Consider the following 22,177-nt stretch of genomic DNA (forward strand, 5'->3'; position numbering starts at 1 on the left):
GATGGAAGACTGACTTAAGTTAGGGGCACAAACTGAGCAGGACACAGAATTATCTAGATGAAGATTAGTTTTGACTGAATAATGATCTCATGTTGCTCCTCCATTCTTCGCTTCTATAATAAAGTTGATTTTGGATCAAGGAAGTGAGATGTGATATACTACTTAAAAGGGCGGTGAAAGTAGCTTTAGCTGTAGAATTTAAAAATGAATTGAATAAATATCTGAATTTACTTGATTTTGGGATGGAGAAGTGAAATGAGACTATTTGAATATCTCTGATACAAGCCAGGTGGGTAAATATGCTGTAGACTCTGAAAAACGTTTTCAACTGAAAGTGTGTTTGAATTTTCTTTTAACACCGATCTTCAGCTAAATTGTTTGCAGTTTGGATTCACTTTTCATTTCTGTTTTGCTCAGAGATGATGCCGCGAAGAAAGAAAAAGAAGCCACTGTTGCAGAACAGTCTTCAGCACCCTTCAGCTCAGCACGGATGAGTCCAAAACATCTAAGCCCCCGTCGCATGAGCCCTCCCAGGTCCAGTCCTAGGCATTTAAGCCCACGCAGGGGTAGCCCTAGGCATACCAGCCCTCGCAGACCAAGCCCAAGACGATCCAGTCCACATCGTTCTAGATCCAGTCCAAGGCGCACCAGCCCCAGGCGCTCCAGCCCACACAGATCAAGACCTAGTCCAAAGCGGTCTAGCCCTCACAGGTCCAGACCTAGACGTTTGAGCCCACACAAATCCAAACCAAGCCCAAAGCATTTGAGTCCTCACCGGCCCAGTCCACGCAAGCCTAGTCCCAAGCGCAAACTACAGAAAGAATTACCTGCAAAGAATTCCAAACCGAAGCCTACTGCTGATGATTTGACAAATCAAAAGCCTGCAAATCAGAAGGTTAAAAAGCGACCGCAACCCACCAAGAAACCTGGTACTGAGGATAAAATCGCTCCAGGTATTGTACCATTAATCTAACTGTTTTGCATTAACATGTGACTGGCTGCATAGCATTGACTTCTACACTGGTGTGGCTGACTTGCAAATAAAAAAGCTTACTTTGATTCTTGGTTTATTTCATCTTGGTTAAAGCACTTATCAGAAAGTTGCAGTTTCTGCCTCTTTATGAATGTGGCTTCTATCAATTACAAGATGAGGGATTTGCCGTCTGGGCCATTTGCCATCCCATTTGTCCTTGAGAAGGTAGTAGTAAGCTAATTACTTGAACAGCTGCACACTGCAATGCTTTTGGGTAGCCATAGGATTTTGATCATTTAAAAAATACAAAATCAACATGGAAGATGGAATCTGAACTTATTGAATTTAAGAGTCCAGTTCTGCTGTTGAACGAGATATTGAATGAGGCCATCATAGCAGAAGTCTTTGAGTACAGGAGAAGGGGTGTCTTGGTGGGACCATATCTGGCAGTTTTGGTCTCTTTATCTCAGAAAGGATGTTCTTTATGTAGAGAGAGTGCAGCGAAGGTTTGCCTGGCTCTGTCTTGTTTGGTAGAAGGGAAGATTGAATTAGTTAGGATTACAATCGCGAGAGTTCAGAAGAATGAGAGATGGATCTCACAGAAACCTATAAAAGTTTAACTGGAGTTGACAGGTTATTTGCAGGAAGGATATTCCCAATGATAGAAGTCCAGGACCAGGGGTCACAGTCTAAGGAAATGAGGTAGACAATTTAGGACTGAGATGAGAAGGAATTTCTTCAGAGATGGCTAAGCCTGTGGATACGGCAGCAAATTATTATTGAAATGGCAAGCATCTGGAAAGGTGGAATTATTCTTGTGGACAGAGTGGAGGTGTACTGCAAAGGAGACACCACCTAGTCTTGTTTTTTGTCGCAAATATAAAGAACTATGTTGTGAGCAATGAATATAGTAGACCAAATTGAAACTAGTACAAGTAAAATGCTGCTTTACCAGGAAGATGTGATGGGATGGGCATATTCTATATGGACTTCAATAAGGTCGTTGACGAGGTTCCTCATGATGGACTGGTTAGCAAGGTTAGATCCCACGGAATACAGGAAGAACTAACCATTTGGAAACAACTGGCTCGAAGATAGGAGACAAAGGGCGATGGTGGAGGATTGCCTTCCAGACAGGAGGCCTATGGCCAGCGTTGTGCCACAAGGATCAGTGATGGCTCCATTACTTTTTGTCATTTATATAAATGAATGTGACCATAGGAGATATGATTAGTAAGTTTGCAGATTACACCAAAACTGATGGTGTAGCAGTTAGCAAAGAAGTTTACCTCAGAGTTCCGTGGGATCTTGGGATGGGTCAGTGGGCCGAGGAGTGGCAAATGGAGTTTAATTTAGATAAATGTAAGGTTCTGCATTTTGGAAAGGCAAATCAGGGCAGAACTTGTACACTTAATGGTCAGGTCCTGCGGAGTGTTGCTGAACAGAGAGCTTGGAGTGCAGGTTCATAGTTCTTTGAAAGTAGAGTCCCGGTAGACAGGATAGTGAGGAAGGCTTTTGGTAAACATACCTTTATTGGTCAATATAACAGGTATATGAGTTCAGCAGTCCTGTTGCTACAATACAGGATGTTGGAACCACATCTGGCCATGTTCACAATACTGCGTTCAGTTCTGGTCTCCCAGCATGTTGTGAAACCTGAAAGGGTGCAGAAAAAATATACAAGGATGTTGCCAGAGTTGGAGGGTTTGAGCTATAGCAAGAGGCTGAATAGACTGGGGCTGTATTCCTGAGAGGGACGAGGGCTGGCCTTAGAGAGATTTATAAAATCATGAAGGGCATGAATAGGGTAAATAGCCAATGTCTATTCCCAAACGAGAGGAGTCCAGAACTTGAGAGCATAGGTTTAAGGTGAAAGAAGTAAAGATTAAAAGGGACCTAAGGGGCAGCATTTTCACACAAAGGGTGGTACGTGTATGGAATGAGCTGCCAGAAGAAGTGGTGGAGACCATTACAATTACAACATTTAAAAGGTATCTTAGTGGGTAAATGAATAGGAAGAGTTCAGAGGGATATGGGCCAAATGCTGTCAAATGAGACTAGATTAATTTAGGATATCTGGTCCTCATGAGCGAGTTAGAGCAAAGGCTTTGTTTCCGTGCTGTCTTTGATTATATGTGTTTGAGATTTTAGGGAAGAGGGAGGAAGTGAAGGGGCAGTGTTAAACATTCTACAATTGCATACGATATGCCATTGGGGGAGGGAATGGATCAGATTATTGGACCAGGAATGTTTACATTGTAAGGGAGGGAAATCTCTACTGATGGTGAACTACTGCAGGTGACAGAAGTAACGGAGGGGCACTGTTATGCCATCCATACTCATTCTGGACAAATGATTTGTCATTTCACTATAACCATTGCCACTTGATCTGTAACATCTTTGTCGTTTAGCCTCTCCTGGTTCTAAACAGTCCAAAACCCCTCATTCGTTGTTTCCCTTCCCTCCCAAAAAAACATTAAATCCATTCTGGTTCTATTCTCCCTCACTTCTCAAAGGTTATCATACTTAAATTATTACCTCTTTTTATGACCTGCTGACTGTGTCCACACTTTGCTTTTCATTATTGTCAAATAACTTGCTCAACTCCTGGGTTGTGTTCTGCTCCTCAGCTGTAACTGAATTTTGGCAGACACATAGCGTCCCATAGAGATTTGAGTCCCCTGTGTTGGTATACCTGTAAAGTAAGGTACCCCAAAAATCAATATTGTGGTTGCTCCTATAGATTAGCGATATCAAGTGAAATTCTGTAAGCTGATATCACTTCCTGTAATAAAGCAACGTGCAACTGTTTTTCAGTTTATTTAGTTAGAAAACTGTGCTTTGAGACTACCTATATAATATAGAAGCACTTAATGTGTTATGAGACAGATTATTTAATAATTTTATCCATCACTAATATTTGTTGTACATCGCTAGTTACCGTTAAGTTACTAGTTAATTCTATTCTTGAACTACTGGTTGCAGTTTGATATTGCTGGATAACTTATTCACCTGAAGAGTGGTTAATGTGTCAACTAGGTTGATGTGGGTCTCTGTATTTTCTCATGGTCTTATGCAGAGCAGTTGTCATTCCAAGGTTGGAATGAATATGAACAGTAGGTTCCCTCTCAAAGAAAATGGTTGAACTAGTTGGGTTCACAATATTTCAGTATTTCATTAAAGTATTGTTTAAGATGAATGTGTTACGTTTGTTAAAAAACTGAAAGAACTGTGGATGAATGAAATCAGAAACAAAAACAGAAATTGTTGGGAAAGCTCAGCAGGTCTGGCAGCATCCGTGAAGAGAAATCAAAGTTAACATTTCGCGCCCTGCAACCTTTCATAGAGTCATAGAGATGTACAACATAGACAGTCCAACCTGTCATGCCGACCAGATATCCCAACCCAATCTAGTCCCACCTGCCAGCACCCGGCCCCTATCACTCCAAACCCTTCCTATTCATATACCCATCTAAATGTCTCTTAAATGTTGTAATTGTACCAGCCTCCTCCACTTCCTCTGGCAGCTCATTCCATACACGTACCACCCTCTGCGTGAAAAAGTTGCCCCTTAGGTCTCTTTTATATCTTTCCCCCCTCACCCTAAACCTATGCCCTCTAGTTCTGGACTCCCCCACCCTAAGGAAAAGATTTTGCCTAATTACCCTATCCATGCTCCTCATAATTTTGTAAACCTCTATAAGGTCACCCCTCAGCCTCCGATGCCCCACAGAAAACAGCCCCAGCCTGTTCAGCCTCTCCCTATAGCTCAAATCCTCCAACCCTGGCAACATCCTTGTAAATCTTTTCTGAACCCTTTCAAGTTTCACAACATATTTCCGATAGGGAGGAGACCAGAATAGCATGCAATATTCCAACAGTGGCCTAACCAATGTCCTGTACAGCCGCAACATGACCTCCCAACTCCTGTACTCAATACTCTGACCAATAAAGGGAAGCATATCAAACGCCTTCTTCACTATCCTATCTACCTGCAACTCCACTTTCAAGGAGGTATGAACCTGCACTCCAAGGTCTATTTGTTCAGCAACACACTCTAGGACCTTACCATTAAGTGTATAAGTCCTGCTAAGATTTGTTTTCCCAAAATGCAGCACCTCGCATTTATCTGAATTAAACTCCATCTGTCACTTCTCAGCCCATTGGCCCATTTGGTTCAGATCCTGTTGTAATCTGAGGTAACCCTCTTTGCTGTCCACTACACCTCCAATTTTGGTGTCATCTGCAAACTTACTAACTGTACCTCTTATGCTCGCATCCAAATCATTTATGTAAATGACAAAAAGTAGAGGACCCAGCACCGATCCTTGTGGCACTCCACTGGTCACAGGCCTCCAGTCTGAAAAACAGCCCTCCACCACCACCCTCTTCTACCTTTGAGCCAGTTCTGTATCCAAATGGCTAGTTCTCCCTTTATTCCATGAGATCTAACCTTGCTAATCAGTGTCCCATGGGGAACTTTGTCGAATGCCTTACTGAAGTCCATATAAATCACATCTGCTGCTCTGCCCTCATCAATCTTCTTTGTTACCTCTTCAAAAAACTCAATCGAGTTTGTGAGACATAATTTCCAAAGCACAAAGCCATGTTGACTATCCCTAATCAGTCTTTGCCTTTCCAAATACATAACTATCAAGTTTTGTTTGTTTGTGACTGTTAATTGGGTTGGATCTCACTATTTCTAGGTGCTGCAGCTGCTGTCAAAGTGGAAAAACCTATTCAGCATGACGCAAATGCACAACTGGTGAGTTGCATTTATTCCTCTCAGACGTAAAGTCATAACAATGAAGATGCATAAAGTTTTACTTTACATACTCTGGAATTGCATTTTAAAGTTGATCTTGTTGAGAAGATTAGATTAGATAGTTTACTGTTTACTTTTGCTTTGGGGCAAGTGGGATTTGTTGGCTGTCTTTCTTTGAGGTTCATTGGAGATCTAACCATTGTCTTTTCAAGATGCAGGAAATGAAGAGGAGTGGGCGTGTGGTTCACATCACTGACCTGCCACATGATGGTTATACTGAGGAAGACATCACAAAACTAACACAGCCATTTGGAAAAGTTGCAGCCATTAAGCTAGTACGAACCAAAAATGAGGTATAGTTGCACAGAAAATAATTTCCCTAATTCCTCCAGTATTTCTTCCCCTGTGATTTCTCCTCATCTCTGATTTACATCTGTTACCCTTATCTTAAAAATTTGACCCCTCATTCTAGATTGCCCCACATGAGGAAACATCCGTTCTACATCTATTTTATCAATCTCCTTTAACATTTTATATGCATACATCAATTAGATGTCCTTTCATTCTTCTAAATACGATAGCATATAGCCCTAAACTGCTCTGTATCTTAATAAGACACACAAGCCCCATAACTCTGGAATCAATCTAGTGAACTTCCTCTGAAGTGCCAATAATGAAACTATATTTCTTAAGGGGACCAGAATCATATTCACTACACTAGGTGAGTTTTCATTAATACCTGGTATCTTTTTCCCTGCATATTAGTTTTCTGTGATTCATGCCTAATGACACCAGATCCCTCTGCATTGAAGCACTCTGGCCTTGTGGTTCAGTAACTCACGCACTGATCCATGGCCCAGTGTTCTCCCTACTCATTACGATTAGAGAAGTAAGAGAGAATCTGGTGAACAGGGACCTGGAAGTAGGAATTCAGAAGTTCTTTGTGGCCATTGCGGCTGCATCCTGGTGGGTCCTGTGGAGTAGTGGTCTGTTTTGGCAACTTCAACAGCATGGTAGGTCCAGCCCAGGATTCTAATGACGTGGACCGATGGTGTCTTTGGCAATGAGGTGGGTTCAACCCAGGATTCCTTGAGGTAGCTTCTACAGTTTCTGGCCTGGGATTCCAATGGCACAGCATGTGATCTGCTTCAATGGTGACTTCAGCGACAGTGAGTGTCTTTGAGGCAGTATCTTCGGCAAAATGGTGGTCCAGACCAAGATTTGGCAGCTTCAATGTCAAATTTCTGTGGAGGTGAAGGTCTTATCCTTGACCTTGGGAACCTGTAGCCATGAATTGGAACAATGATGGACATTGTCTTAAATCTTAAAATATGATTTTAAATATGATTAATATAGGCGCTGGACTCTGGCGACTTAAGTGCTCTTCACTGCAATTTTGTAAAAATGCAAGTAATAATAAATTGCTATTTAAAAATGGTAAGATTCTCCATTTTAGTTTTCTCATTTGCGGGATGTGTGTCACTGGCTCGGCCAACATTTATTGCCCATCCCTCATTACTCAGAGGGCAATTAAGAGTCAACCAAATTGCTGTGGACCTGGAGTCTCACATAGGCCAGATCAGCTAAGGGTGGCAGTTTCCTTCCCTGAAGGACATTAATCAACAGATGGGTTTTTGTTTCCCTGTCAATATTCATATTCATCCATTGTAATTCCAGATATTTGTTGAATTTGAATTCTTCTACCACTTTAGATAATTTGCCTTACTATTCCTCAACTCAAAATGGACAGTTTCACACTTTTCCAAGTTAAACTTCATTTGCCAAATTTTAGCCCACTCACCTAACAAGTTATAAACATAAGATCCGCAGTAAAATGATAGCTTATTTATTACCCAGCTTATGTCATCTGGGCAGTGATTGGCCTTTTGCAGCAAGATTCAAAGATGCTGATCTGTTGGCCAAAAACAGTGCCCATTTTCATTATCTGGTTCCCCTGGTTAAAGATACACTTGTGTGAATTATAACTGAGGACTTTTTGCAGTTGATATCCCTCATCATTGAAAAATTGCAGACAGGTTAGTGAACCTCTGCAAGTCTGTCAAAGGCATGTGGTGGATTTTTGAGTAGTGTGCAGGAGTTATGCTGTTGTAAAAAGAGTTGGTAGAAGAGAAAATGTTTTTCTTTTAAAGGGTCTATCATTAGGACACCATTTTTGAAGCATAGGATAGATGAGGTGAGTCAAGCAATATTCTTTAAACATTATACTTAATAGAAAAGATTAAATAGATTGGAGCACTTTTCTCTCCAAAAGGGAATTTATTGAAGGGTATCCTGGTGGTTGTCTCTAAAATGAAATTTTAAACAATCCAAATATATATGGCAGAGTCAACAGTGCAAATCTTTTTATTTGTGGTTAAGATGAGAGATGGAGGTGCTAAAAAAGAAAATGTTGCAGATAAATCCACTAGGGAATTTAAGGGGAACTTATTTATCTGAAGAATGGTTAGAATGTGGAACTTGCTGCCACAGAGGATGGTTGTTATATGTGCAGTTACCCAGCACTTCATTAAACATTAGAGAAAAAGGAATAGAAGAATACTGATAAGTTGGGAGAAATGTGATGTGGAGTATCAACACTGTCAGAGACATTGTTCCAATGGCTGTTTCTGTGGTTTCAGCACTTTCCAAAGCAGAGACTTAGTGACATTAAGCTTGGATTTAAAGCTACAGAGAAAAATACACTAGGATGTAAAAGTTTTTAAGTACTGATGTCTTTTGTGCAAGATCTTTGATTTTTTTTTTTAATAGGCTTTCCTGGAAATGGCATATAAAGAGGCTGCAGTGGCACTTGTGGAGTTTTACAGCATCACACCAGTAGAGATCAATCACCGACAGGTTACCATGGTATTACTGGGACGGAAAAAGGAAATGCATAAACAGCCGGTAAGCCCCAAGGTGACTTATTCAAGTGGGTGGGACACTGAGTGATATAAATCTAGTCTCTAACCTTGCACTTTAGTTGACTGAAGACCAATGACCAAATCATATGGTAACTGATCGCTATAGAGCTTTTCATACGGGAAGAGCGCTTTTTTAAAATGCTGTATTTTTTAAAAAGTGGACATTGTTATAGTGTCTTTATTTAAAACCTTGAAACAGTTTTCCTAATGCCAGTAAAGTAATTTTGAATTTTGGTCACTTTGTAATGTTACCTGCAGTGGGCAACCTGTGCACAATGTAGTCACAAAAATCGCAATCTGATTATCAGTAGATCATCTATTCAGAGATTAAACATTGAGCAGGATTTTATCTGTGGTATACTAGGGGGGCAGTGTTGGACGGGGTTCTCCCTCATCTATGCTTTAAGTGTCGTACTCCCAATTACCCCAAAGGTTTGTGAAACATGGTTTCCCTTTGTAGATCCACATTGATTCCATCCAACTTAAATAATACTTTTCTTCCTTGATGATACTTGCCTTAATGTTGAATTATCACATCCTTTATAATAGATTGTAGCAATTTTCCCTGTTACAGGTACTGATGTCAGGCTAACTGGTCTGTCGCTTTCCTCTTCCTCCCTATTTAAGTAGTGACATTACCATTGCTGCTTTCCAGTCTGCATCTGCAGGAACTTATTCAAAATCTGTAGAACGCCTTATGATGGAAGAGGGAATATCATAAGAAAGGAGGCCCCCCCCCCCCCATGAGTCACAGGATCCCCAATCACCCAAGCCCATAAAGATATCATTAGGTTATACCAGCTGATTCTATGGCGTGTAATTTCCTCTCCAATTCCTCAGCTTCCAACCTGACAATATCATTCCACTTAAGACAAATAAAAGTGAAATTTCTCCAACCCAAAACATTCTGCTATGCTTGTTTCTAGAACAGTGTTGATACTTTGGAATATTGTCAAGTGTTATCAAGCCTTGGGTTTATGCCTTGATTGATTGAGTACATGTGACAGTATAATCAATTACAGTGAAAAGCTTTGTATATGAGCAGTACAGGTGTGTGTGTGTGTGTGTTCAAGCTTCTGTACCTTTTGCCTGATGGAAGAGGTTGTAGAAGAGCATTGCTGGGGTGCGATGGGTCTTTGACTGGCAGCTGTCCCATACCAACGGGCCATGTAAATTGAGTCCATGGATGGAAGGTTGGTTCTGTGATGGCATGGGCTGTGCACCCAACCTTCTGTCGTTTCTTGTGGTCCTAGGCAGGGCAGTTGCAATACCAGGCCGATGTGCACCTCGGACAGCATGCTTTCAGTGGTGCATTTGTAAAAGTTGGTGAGGGACCTTGTCGACATACCAAATTTCCTGAGCCGCCTGAGGAAGGAGAGCCATTGTACCTTCTTGATCCTCACATCTGTGTGGGAATCCAGGACAGGTTGTCAGTTATCATCACTCCTAGGAACTTGACACTCTCCACCCTCACAACCTTGGCACAGTTGATACAGATGGGAGCGTGTTCCTCTCCCTTTCTTTCTGAAGTTAATGATCGGTTCTTCAATTTTGCTGACCTTGAGGGAGAGGTTGTTCTCATTGCGGCAGAATACTTTCTGTATTCTGACTCATCGTTGTTTAATATCTATCCTATCACAGTAGTGTCATCAGCAAACTTGTAGATGTTCATTTGGAATTTGGCTACACAGTCATGGGTGTACAGAGGTACAGTAGGGGTCTGAGATTGCATCCCTGGGGGGGGTTCCAGTATTGAGTGTTATTGTGGAGGAGGAGCAGTTATCTACCTTCATTGATTGTGGTCTGTGGGTCAGGAAGCTGAGGATCCAGTTGCAGAAGGCAGAGCTGAGGCCCAGGTCTTGGAGTGCCCTTGTCGTCCAGATATTCCAGGGATGAGTGCAGGGCTAGGAAAATGGCGTCTGCTTTGGACCTTAGTAGGCAAATTGTAGAGGATCAAGGCTGGCTGGGAGACTAGAGTTGATGTGAGCCATGACCAGCCCCTTACAGTACTAGTGATTACAGAGGTCAGAGCTACTGGGCGGTAAGCATGTGCTTTCTTTAGGTATGGGGATGATGGTGGTCGTCTTGAAGCAGGTGGGGACTTCGGCTTGTAGGAGAGAGAGGTTGAAGATGTAGGTGAACATTTCCGCCAATTGATCTACACAGAATCTGAGTGCTCGGTCTGGGACTCCATCCTGGCCTGTCTGTTCCTTTTGGTTGACTCCCAGGAAGACCAATCTAATATCTGCTGTGATCAGTGGGCTCAGGTGCATCTAGGGTTAACGGGGCAAGTGACACCAAAGCGTTGTCATTCTGCTCAAATCAAGTGCATTGAGAGTGTCGAGGAGATGGAGGGGAAGAATGCGTCTTTGTCCACAATTTTGCTCTGCTTCATTTTGTATTCTGTAATGTTGTTTAGCCTTGCTTCAGGTGGCAGGAATCTGTATGGTTGGTTTAGGCCTCTAACTTGGTGTGGTACTGTCTCTTGACATCCCTGATGGCTTTGCGGGAGCCATGTCTGGATTTCCTATATAAATCTGTATCGTCTGATTTGAAAGCTGCATGCATGGTGTTCAGTAGGAAGTGAATTTCCCGGTTCATCTAATATTTCTGGTTGGAGAACACCCGGATTGACTAAGGCTTTTGCCCAAAACGTCGATTTTGCTGCTCCTTGGATGCTGCCTGAACTGCTGTGCTCTTCCAGCACCACTAATCCATAACTATTTTGGTATGCAATCCTCCACATATTTGCTAAGGAAGTCCAGGATGGTGGTGGCATACTCGTCGAGGTTTTCCACTGAGTGCTTGAAGACATCCAGTCCACCGAGCCCAAGCAGTCCCAGAGACAGTCTTCCGCAGTCAGACCAGCATTGTATTTCTTTTCCTGAAGGATTCTCCCGTTTCAGCCTCTGCTTCTAAGCTGGGAGGAGGAAACCAGCGCGGTGATTAGATTTTCTGAACTGTGGGTGAGGGATGGAATGGGAGGCATCTTTGGTGGTTGTGTAGCAGCGGTCCAAGTTATTCAGTTCTGCATTGGGGCAGGAGCTGTGTTAGTGGTATTTTGGGAGCATCCTCTTGAGGTTGGCTTGGTTGAAGTCGCCGGCCACAATAAATAAGGCCCATCCATGGCCTTTTGCCCATTTTCACTAGGACTAGGTTTGTGCTATCTACAACTTGACCAAGACGCACAGTTGTCTTTTTACATCATTCTGAACTGTGAAGATAATAATATACTGTATGACAGAGTCTTCAGAGAATATAGACAAATGGACAAAAACCTGACAGGTAGGATATAATATGCATAAATATGAGGTTATTCAATTTGGTAGGAAGAATAGAGGAGCTAAATATCACTTAAAAAGAGACTGAAAAGACTACAGAACAGAAGGATTTGGGAGTCCTTGACAAATGAAGTATTGGCCTTCATTAGGGACGGAATGAAGTATAAATATAGACTAGTTTTGTTGGAAGTATACAAGACACTAATCATACCGCAGCTGGAATACTGAGCAGTTTTCCTGGAAACATCCAGCAAAAGTGGTCCTTTTGCCCAATAAGTCTGCACCAACAAAAAATCTACTGTAAATCTGCACTAGATTAGAGTGGTGCTGGAAAAGCACAGCAGTTCAGGCAGCATCCGAGGAACAGGAAAATCGACGTTTCAGGCAAAAGCCCTTCATCAGGAATAGAGGCAGAGTGCCTGCAGGGTGGAGAGATAAATCTGCACTAGTCCTACTTCTCCAGCGCATAGCCTTGAATGCTATGATATTTCAAGCGCACGTGCAAGCACGTAGACTCAAGAATCACAGAGCTGTACGGCATGGAAACAGGTTCTACGGTCCAACCCATCTATGCGGACCAGATATCCTAAATTTATCTGGTCCCATATGCCTGCATTTGACCCATATCCCTCTAAACCCATCCTATTCATGTACCTGTCCAGATGTTTTCTAAATGTTGTACCAGCCTCACCACTTCCTCTGACAGCTTATTCCATATATGCACTACCCTCTGTGTGAAAACGTTGCTCCTTAGGTCCCTCTTACATCTTTCCCTTCACCCCTTAAACCTGAGCTCTCTAGTTCTGGATTCCCCCACCCTTGGAAAATACCTTATCTATTCACTCCATCTATGCCTCTCATGATTTTACAAACCTCTATAAGGTCACCCCTCAGCCTCTGACGCTCCAAGGTAAATAACCCCAGCCTTATTCAGCCTCTCCCTGTAGCTCAAACCATTCAACTCTGGCAGCATCCTTATAAATCTATTCTGAACCCTTTCACTCCATCAGAGGGAGATCAAAATTGCACACATTATTCCAAAAGTGGCCTAACCAATATCCTGTATGTGACCTCTTCCCATTGCACTGACTGATAAAGAAAAGCATGCCAACTGCCGCCTTCACTATCCTGTCTACCTGCAACTCCACTTTCAAGGAACAGTGAACCTGCACTCCAACGTCTTTGTTCGGCAACGTTCCTCAGGACATTATCATTAAGTGTACAAGTTCTGCCTTGATTTGCCTTTCCAAAATCAAGCACCTCACATTTATCTAGCTTAAATTCCATCTGCCATTCCTCAGCCCATCTGATCAAGATCCCATGGAACTCTGAGGTAACCTTCTTTGCTGTCCACTACAGCATCAATTTTGGTGCAACCTTACTAACTATACCTGCTGTGTTCACATGCAAATCATTTGTACAATTGATGAAAAGCAGTGCACCCAGCACTGATTCCTATAGCACACCATTGGTCACAGGCTGAAAAATAGCCTTCCACCACCACCACCCTCTGTCTCCTACCTTCGAGCCAGTTCTGTATCCAAATGGCTAGTCCTCCCTATATTCCATGGGATCTAACCTTGCTAAGCAGTCTACCCTGCAGAATCCTAGTGAACGCCTTCCAGAAGTCCATATAGATTACATCCACCACTCTGCCTTCATCAGACCTCTTTGTTACTACTTCCAAACCCTCAATCAAATTAATGATTCACAATTTCCCATGCACAAAGCCACATTGACTCTCTAATTAGTCCTTGCCTTTCCAAATCCCGACCTCATAATCCTCTCCAAGACCTTGCCCATCATTGATGTCAAGCTCATTGGTCTATAGTTCCCTGTTTTGTCCTTAACACCTTTCTAAAATCATGGCACCAAGTTGGCCAATGTCCAGTCTCCCAAAACCTCACCTGTGGTTATCTATGATACAAATATCTCAGCAAGGGGCCTAGCGATCATTTCCCCAGCTTCCCTCAGAGGTCGAGGGTATACCTGGGGATTTATCCAACTTTATGCATTTTAAGACATCCAGCACCTCCTCTGTAATGTAGTCATTTTTCAAGATGTTGCTGTATTATTTCTCCAAGTTCTCTAGCTTCCATACCCTCTTCCATAGTAAACACTAATGCAAAATCCTTGTCTCGTATCGCCCCCCCCACCTCCTGTGCTGCTTCTCATAGCTGGCCTTGCTGATCTTTAAGGAGGCCTATTCTTTCCCTAGTTACTATTTTGTCCTTAATGTATGTGTAAAGTCCCTATTAGATTCTCGTTGACCCTATTTGCCAAAACTATTTCATGTCCCCTTTTTGTCCTCCTGATTTCCCTCTTAAGTATACTTCTGCTTTTATAATGTTCCAGTGATTCACTCAAATCACTGCTATCTATACCTAACACATGCTTTTTAAAGATTGTGAGGTTTCCTGCCTCAACTGCTCTCCCAGGCAGTGCATTCCAGTTTTGGTCACCTTATTGAAGGAAAAAAATTGTTGGTATTGGAGGCAGTTTGCTGGAGGTTCACTGCGCCAATAGCAGGTATGGAGGGACTGTTGTATGAAGAGTTGTTCAGCAGATTGCTCTTGTGTTTGTTGGCATATAGAAGAATGAGAGGCAATCTTATTGAAATGTACCAGATTCTTTGGGGACCTCCAGAAAGTTTGCTTCACTTTGTGGGAAAGTCTAGGACCAGAGGGCATAATTTCAGGGGTTGCACATTTAGGACAGAAAAAAGAAATTTATGCTCTCGAAGGAATTCTTTAGTGCAGAGGACTGTTGAGGCAGTGTTGTTAAGGATAGTCATGGCTGAGATAGATTTTTAATCAGTAAGGGATTCAAGGATTGTTGGGGAAAGGCAGGAAAGTTGGATTGAGGATTATGAGATTAGCTATGATTCCATTGTTCAAAGTTTGTGAGAAGATTTGTAGCTCGGGTGCTCGTTGTTGTGGTTCTGTTCACCGAGCTGGGAATTTGTGTTGCAGACGTTTTGTCCCCTGTCTAGGTGACATCCTCAGTGCTTGGGAGCCTCCCGTGATCTGTGGATGAGTGCCATGCCTCTAAGACTTCCCTGGCTGTTCTCTGTTTGGCTTGTCCTATAATAGTAGTGTTGTCCCAGTCGAATTCATGTTGCTTGTCATCTGCGTGTGTGGCTACTAAGGATCGTGTCGTTATGTGGCTAGTTGGTGTTCATGGATGCGGATCGTTAGCTGTCTTCCTGTTTGTCCTATGTAGTGTTTTGTGCAGTCCTTGCATGGGATTTTGTACACTACATTGCAAAACCCATCCCATGCAAGGACTGCACAAAACACTACATAGGACAAACAGGAAGGCAGCTAACGATCCGTATCCATGAACACCAACTAGCCACGAAACGACACGACCAGCTATCCTTAGTAGCCACACACACAGATGACAAGCAACATGAATTCGACTGGCACAACACTACTATTATAAGACAAGCTAAACAGAGAACAGCCAGGGAATTCCTAGAGGCATGGCACAGATTCAATCAATAAGCACATCGACCTGGACCCAATATACCGACCACTGCAGCGGACAGCTGGAGCTGACAACCTGAAGCGGCAGATTCAAACCACTACAAATGCCGGAGGAAAGATCACAGAAGCACTTCACAGGAGGCTCCCAAGCACTATGATCCCATTGAATAGCAGAGCAGACTCAATGGGCTGAATGGAAAAGCGCAGCAGGCCAGGCAGCATCCAAGGAACAGGAGAATCGACGTTTCGGGCGTAAGCCCTTCCTGAAGAAGGGCTTATGCCCGAAACGTCAATTCTCCTGTTCCTTGGATGCTGCCTGACCTGCTGCGCTTTTCCAGCAACACATTTTCAGCTCTGATCTCCAGCATCTGCAGTCCTCACTTTCTCCTCAATGGGTTGAATGGCCTACTTCTGCTCTTACATCAAGACAATTAGATAGAGGAGCAAGATTAGGTTATTTGGCGCATTGAGTCTGTTTTGTCAGTTGATTGTATCTGATATTTTCCTCAACCCCATTCTCTTGTCTCCTTGATGCTCTTCCCAATCAAAAGCCTATTTGTCTCTGTCTTAAATGCGCTCAATGACGCCTTCTGTGGCAATGACCTCCACAGATTAAGCACCTTCTGGCTGAAGAAATACTACTTCATCTCAGTTCTAAAGGATTGGTCCTTCAATCTGAGGCTGTGCCCTTGGGTCTTAGCTGTCCTACTAGTGGAACCATCTTCTCCACATCCATTCTATTTAGGTCTCTTGGTATTCACAGCTTTTTGTAAGTCTTAATGAGTGTCGTCCTGTTCCTCTTCCTCCTCCTCCTCCTTTCCTTCCCCCCACCCCCACCCCCACCCCCCACGCCTCCATTTCTACCTTCTAAACTCCATTGGGTACAGATTCAGAGTCCTGAAATTTTTCTCATATGACACGGTCTTCATTCATGGGATCATTATGGATTGCAAGAGGGTACAGGTGTTGGTTGACAGATTAAAATTGTAATTGCATACTGTTCTATATTAAATGTACCTTTTGCTGGTAGTGAAGGTTAAGTTTCTAAATAGGATAAAGGAGCAGAGTGACCTGGTTTATGAAACTTTTCTTGTGATCCACTTCCTCAGGAGGTGAAGGAAATTCAGCACGTCCACAAGGACTCTTACCAGTTTTGATATCTGTGCCCTTGAAAGCATCCTGTCTGGATGCATCCTAGCATGGTATGGCAACAGCTCTGCCCAAGTCTGCAAGAAACTCCAGAGTCGTGAACACAGCCCAATACATCTCACAAACCAACCTTCCATCCATTGACTCCTTCTATACTTCCCACTGCCTCGAGAAAGCAACCAGCATGATCAAAGACCCTCCCACCCTGGTTATACTCTCTTCCACCTTCTTCTCTAGGGCGATATGAACGTTTGAATACATGTGCAAACAGATTCATGAACTGCTTACTGGCTATTATCAGACTTCTAAACAGATTTGCAGGTGTTATTTCTGATCTTTCTCCCCCCCTCTCATTTTCTTTCTCTGTTTGCACTTTGTCTGCAGCTATAACGCCATTCTATGCTCTGTTCTGCTGCCCTGATGAACTTAGTATGCTACAGTCTACTTGTATAGAATGCAAAACACCACTTCTCACTACATCTCTGTATGTGTAACAACAATAAACCAAGCTAAACTAAATGAAGTGTAAACTTGATGAAGAACAAGGTTGTATTTTTAGTTGGAGTATTGCATTCAATTCTGGGCACTTTTGTAGGAAGAATGTGACTGCTTTGAAGTGGGTCCTTAAAAGATTTGCAGAATAGTTGCTGAGGTTAAGAACTTAAGAGGTTAGATTCTGGAAGCTGGGTTGCTCTCCTTAGTGAAGAGGGCATTCAGAGGAGATTTGTTTAAAATCTTGGTGTCTGGATAAAGAAGCAAGAAATGCCCCATTCTTTGAAAGATTGAGAACCTGAGGACACTGATTTTAAAATGATTGGCAAAAGAACCAGAGAATTTTTTTTATGCAGTGAGTTGTTAGCTTGCTGTTTAAGATTAAGGTTGAGTTAGATTCAGTTGTGGCTTTCAAAATAAAATTGAATAATTACCTTGGATTGGATTTGTGAGCAAATGGAGCAAATGGAGCAAGTTAAGTTGCTTTTGCAAATCACCAAGGAGGACACAACAATCCAAATGGCCACTTTCTTTGCTTTAACCATTCTGGCCTAGCTTTGAATACAGATGTAAGAACTTTGTTGTAGATAACTGTTTGGTCCAGTCCTTAAAGACAAGCTGTTAAAATGTGATTTCTAGCCTGTTACAGCCTAGCAGCAATGTTGGCAAAATTAAAAGCATAGACTGTTCTAGATTTTTCGCATCCATTATCTCTGGAGAATCATATTTTAGTTTTACTATGTGTATTTTTCACTTTTGTAATTGCTGGATGTCAATAATTTGTAACAGCTTTCCACTGATTTGCTAGGGACTGATTTGAAATTCAAATGGGGCTATTGATGTGTACCCTCATTCTTGGATATACAGCTAACCCCTTGTTGCATACCACCTGGCTATATTTTAATGCTTAGAACACAGAACAGTACAGCCTTCAGCCCAGCATGTCTGTGCTAATCATGTTACCATTCTAAACTAATCCCATTTGCCTGCACACAATCCATATCCTTTTGTTCACTACCTGTTCATGTGTCTATCGAAATGCCTCTTATATTGCTATCATGTTTACTTCTACCACCTCTCCTCATAGCATGTTTCAGGAACCTACAACCTTCTCCATAAATAAAATTTGCCTTGCACATTTCCTTTAAACTTGCCTCTCTCACTTTAAACATATTGGTATTTGACATTTCCATCTTGGGATAAAAGTCTCCAACTATCCACACTATCCAGGCCTCTCATAAGTCTGTCTTATCTTTGCTTTATAGCCAATTGTATCCAATCCAGACTACATCTTAATAAACTCTTTTGCACGCTCTCCAAAACCTCCATATTCTCCCTACTGGGAGATGACTGGAACTGCACACAATAAATACTTGTGTCAGTTTGGTAGAGCAGGATGACACTTCTGGAAAATCCTCTAACACCTTTCTTTGTTTTTTTTTAAAATAGGATCAGAAAGAGCAGCCACAGAGCCAAGTCTTCCCCCCTGTGCAGTAAGTATCTGAGCAGTAGGCCTCTGAACCCAAAGGTATTCTTGAAAAATGCTGCCCAATTGTGGGTGAATGAGTCTCAGTTCCAGACTTGTCTACGTCGTTGAATTTCTTTGGAATATCCAGTATAGGTCTTGACAATAGCTGATCATCTGGTGGAGGAAGATGTTTCTTTCCTAAATATGTAGGACCAATTATTTACACACTCAAACTTGTTGAAAGTGTCTTGGTAAGGTGTAAAACAAAGATGAAGCTTTTGCTTTGTGATTGGATAACAGCATTCCCATGCTCTTGTCAGCAGCACCTCTAGTAAGGCAAGTATCAGTTATAATTTTGACTGACTGCTGCTGATCAAAACTTGAACACATTTATCTGAGACTATCTGGGTTTCCCTTAGGTTACTGGGGAGTGATCAGAATTCAAATTGGATGATAGATGTGCATTCTTTAGATATCCAGAAGTTGAGATGTTTGGACTTAACAGGCAGTAGATCAACTGTCTGAGGTGTAATACTAATACAGAAATATTGGGGAATCATAGACTGGTAAGTTTAAGGGAATTATGGATGAGTTGACTCAATCAGTGACGCCCAAATCCCAAGAATTAAATAAATATTTGAATGTAATGCATCATTTAAAACATATATGGAGTCTAAAAGCATGTTTACAAAATTAGATTTTACTTTTTAACCAGTGTCTTTAAAAATTGCATTTTACAAGACCTGTGTCTGATATGCAGTTAGTCATTTGGTCGTACACCAATTAAGTATTGCTGAAAAGAGACATTTGTTGAGGCTTTTCATTTTGCATTCATCAGGGCAATTTGCAGGAAATACTAATTCTAGGGGAAAACAAGCATTTATTCTGCATGAGATGAGAGTCATGTTTGATTGGCAAGTATACTCTAATTGCTGAAGGCATTGCAATGGCAAATTCACCCATTAATGCTGATCAACCGTTAACCACTAGGTTTTGTTCAAATTTTCAACCAGGCAAGCTAACCCTGGTCAGGGCATTGTGTGTGCGTGTTCCTTCTGCCTGCAAGAAAGGAGATTCAGCCAACATTGCCGAAATGAGCAGTCTAGGTGAAGACCCTGTGACAAGCAGTCAGCATCACTGAGGAGTGGGTGAGATGAGGTCCCTTGTGGAGAAGCAGATGGTCCAGTGCGAACCTGAGTGGAACTTGTGATGTAAACACGAATAAGGTTGTTTGAATCTATACCTCAGGAGAAGGTGGGGGCTGCAGGTGCTGGAGATCAGAGTTGAGAGTGTGGTGCTGGAAAAGCACAGCAGGTCAGGCAGCACCTGGAAAGCATGCGAATCATAGGCCCTTCGTCAGGAATCTCTAGTCTATATATCAGTCAGAATATGGGTAAAATAAAAGCAAAGAGTCCAAAATCAATTAAGTGGAAGTATGTCTGGAGAGTTCAGACCTATGATTTGTATATCCTGCCCTGGTTGAAAAATCCTTGATGTTTCTGGTTAGATGACCTATGTTTAGAAGATTCCTCCAACTGGAGCAACTCTCACCCTGGCTTTTGGAGCTAATGTGGCAGCTTGAGATACTACATTGCATTGACCAGGCTTAGGCGACTGATGGATAGCACATTTCAGAAAGTGGGTACCGCACGCTTAAGGAAGTGACTTCAGCGAGGGAATGGCTGATTGCCAAATAACAGAAGAGAATCTGGTAGATAGGGAGGGAATCCCCTGAAGGCGACTCGGTTAGAAAATGCTTTTCAGCCCCAGAAAGTGGTGAGAGTGACTTCTCGTTTGAGGGTCAGTCACAGGCAAGGCCATGGTACTGGTGATCCAACTGCTTTGTGGGTATGGGGCATGCAGAAGTGTGAAAGGGCATAGTGGTAGGTGGTCAGTTAATGAGGGGAGTAGACAAGCTTTTGCAGTCGAAGATGTGCCTCCAGGATGATGTGCTGCATCATAAGTGACAGGTTCAGGAATGATTCATAACAGCTGCAGGACATTCTGAAAGGGAAGAATGAATTGCCAGAAGCCATGGTCCATTTTGGAATCAATGCATACGGAAAAAGACAAATGCAGTCTTGTAAGCAGACTTTAACGAGTTAAGTGGAAAGTTGAAAAGGAGGATTACTTCTGGTCCTACATGGTAGTGAATATAAGAATAGACAATCAAACAAATGAATGTGTGGCTGGCGAGGTGGTGCGGGAGGAAGGGTTTTAATTTTGAAGGTATTGGGACTGTTTCTGATGTATGTTGCTCCCTACTAGATGCTGCAGTGCTCGCAAGTTTATTAATGGAGAACTTTCAATGTGACTCTGACAGTGGATAATCTAGATTTTTTTTTTCCTTTTCTGACTTTGCTCACCCTCACTCTGAAGATCACAGTGGCAGTGTTACAAAAGCCCAGTATTGATCAGCATCCAGAAAGCATTTACGTAGACATACCTTCGTTTTGGATATGGCTAGAAGTTTGTTGCCAACTATTTTAGTTGTATTTCACATTCTCTTTTCTTTTGACCCATTCAGGAAGGAAATAAGTGCTCCAGTGACCAGTGGTAGCGCTCAATGTGTTTCAGAAACTAACCCTCCTTCAGCTGATGCAAGTAAGTTATATCTGTACAATACCCAAAGAAGCTTTTAAATGTTGAAATGTGATAGGTTTTTGGGAAGATGATTTGCTGATTCAAAAGTTGTTTTCAAATGCACATTGGGTTGACTCTTGTAAAAATCTTTCTTGAGACCATGTTTGCAGTTTGGAAGATAGAATTGATTCTGCCAGACAGTAATTCCCATGATTTAGCACCAGTTCACTCTGTATCCAATGTTACACTTGTAACACTGGCAGATGTGTGAAATGATCCTTAGCATTGTGTTACATTCTTGGAGTAGAATATTGAGCACTCCTGGTTTAAATGCAACATTGTGGTGTGTTTATGGATGCCAAACAAAGCAAAGGAATACCCAACTAATTGAAGCAAAAAACCCACAGGTATAAAAAAAGTGAGAGATCTTGCTGTTAATGTCCACAGGTAGCATGATGGGGTGGTTAAGAAGACACATGGAGTCTTTTCCATTATTAGCAAAGAAATGGATGTTAGTGCAGGGAGGTTATGCTGGAGCTGTATGAACCATTGGTTTGGCCACAGCTTCGGAACTTGGTGTGGTTTGGATCACTACTGAAAGGAAATACTTGCACTAGAGATGCTACTGAAGAAACTTGAGGCTGTTGCCAGGACTGGAAAAATATAGCCAAGAGAAAAATTGGACAAATTGGTGTTGTTCTCCTTGAGTCAGAGAGGCTGACAGAGATTTGATGAAATGTATGTAAATATGAGGGGCTTGTTTGGGGTTAATGGGAAGGACTTATTTATCTTGGAGACAGATCAATGACTAGGGAGTACAGATTTACCGATTTGGCAAAAGGATGAGTGAGGTGATTTTTGGTTAGAGGAATAGTGCTCTGGAGTTCATTGTCTGGAAATGTAACAGAGGCAGTAACCATCAACTGATTTAAAAGGAACCTGGTTATACACTTCCAAGTGTCATAATCAGCAGGGCTATGGACCAAATACTGGAAGGTAGGATTAGGTTGGATGGCTTATTTTTAGGTCAGCACAGATATAATGGACCACGTGGCCT

General features: G+C 42.2%; 1 protein-coding gene across 1 annotated transcript in view; it reads left to right on the forward strand.

Moving 5' to 3' along the window:
- znf638 (zinc finger protein 638) overlaps positions 1-22,177 on the forward strand; it is a 173,599-nt gene that overhangs the window by 89,813 nt on the left and 61,609 nt on the right. The window contains exons 6-11 of the mRNA XM_043691939.1: positions 418-953; positions 5,680-5,738; positions 5,951-6,091; positions 8,508-8,642; positions 18,519-18,562; positions 21,065-21,141. Of these exons, the coding sequence (XP_043547874.1) occupies positions 418-953; positions 5,680-5,738; positions 5,951-6,091; positions 8,508-8,642; positions 18,519-18,562; positions 21,065-21,141 (992 nt within the window). The remainder of the gene's footprint in view (positions 1-417; positions 954-5,679; positions 5,739-5,950; positions 6,092-8,507; positions 8,643-18,518; positions 18,563-21,064; positions 21,142-22,177) is intronic.

This window comes from Chiloscyllium plagiosum, chromosome 1 (assembly GCF_004010195.1).
Source record: "Chiloscyllium plagiosum isolate BGI_BamShark_2017 chromosome 1, ASM401019v2, whole genome shotgun sequence".
In the NCBI taxonomy this organism is placed as follows: domain Eukaryota; kingdom Metazoa; phylum Chordata; class Chondrichthyes; order Orectolobiformes; family Hemiscylliidae; genus Chiloscyllium; species Chiloscyllium plagiosum.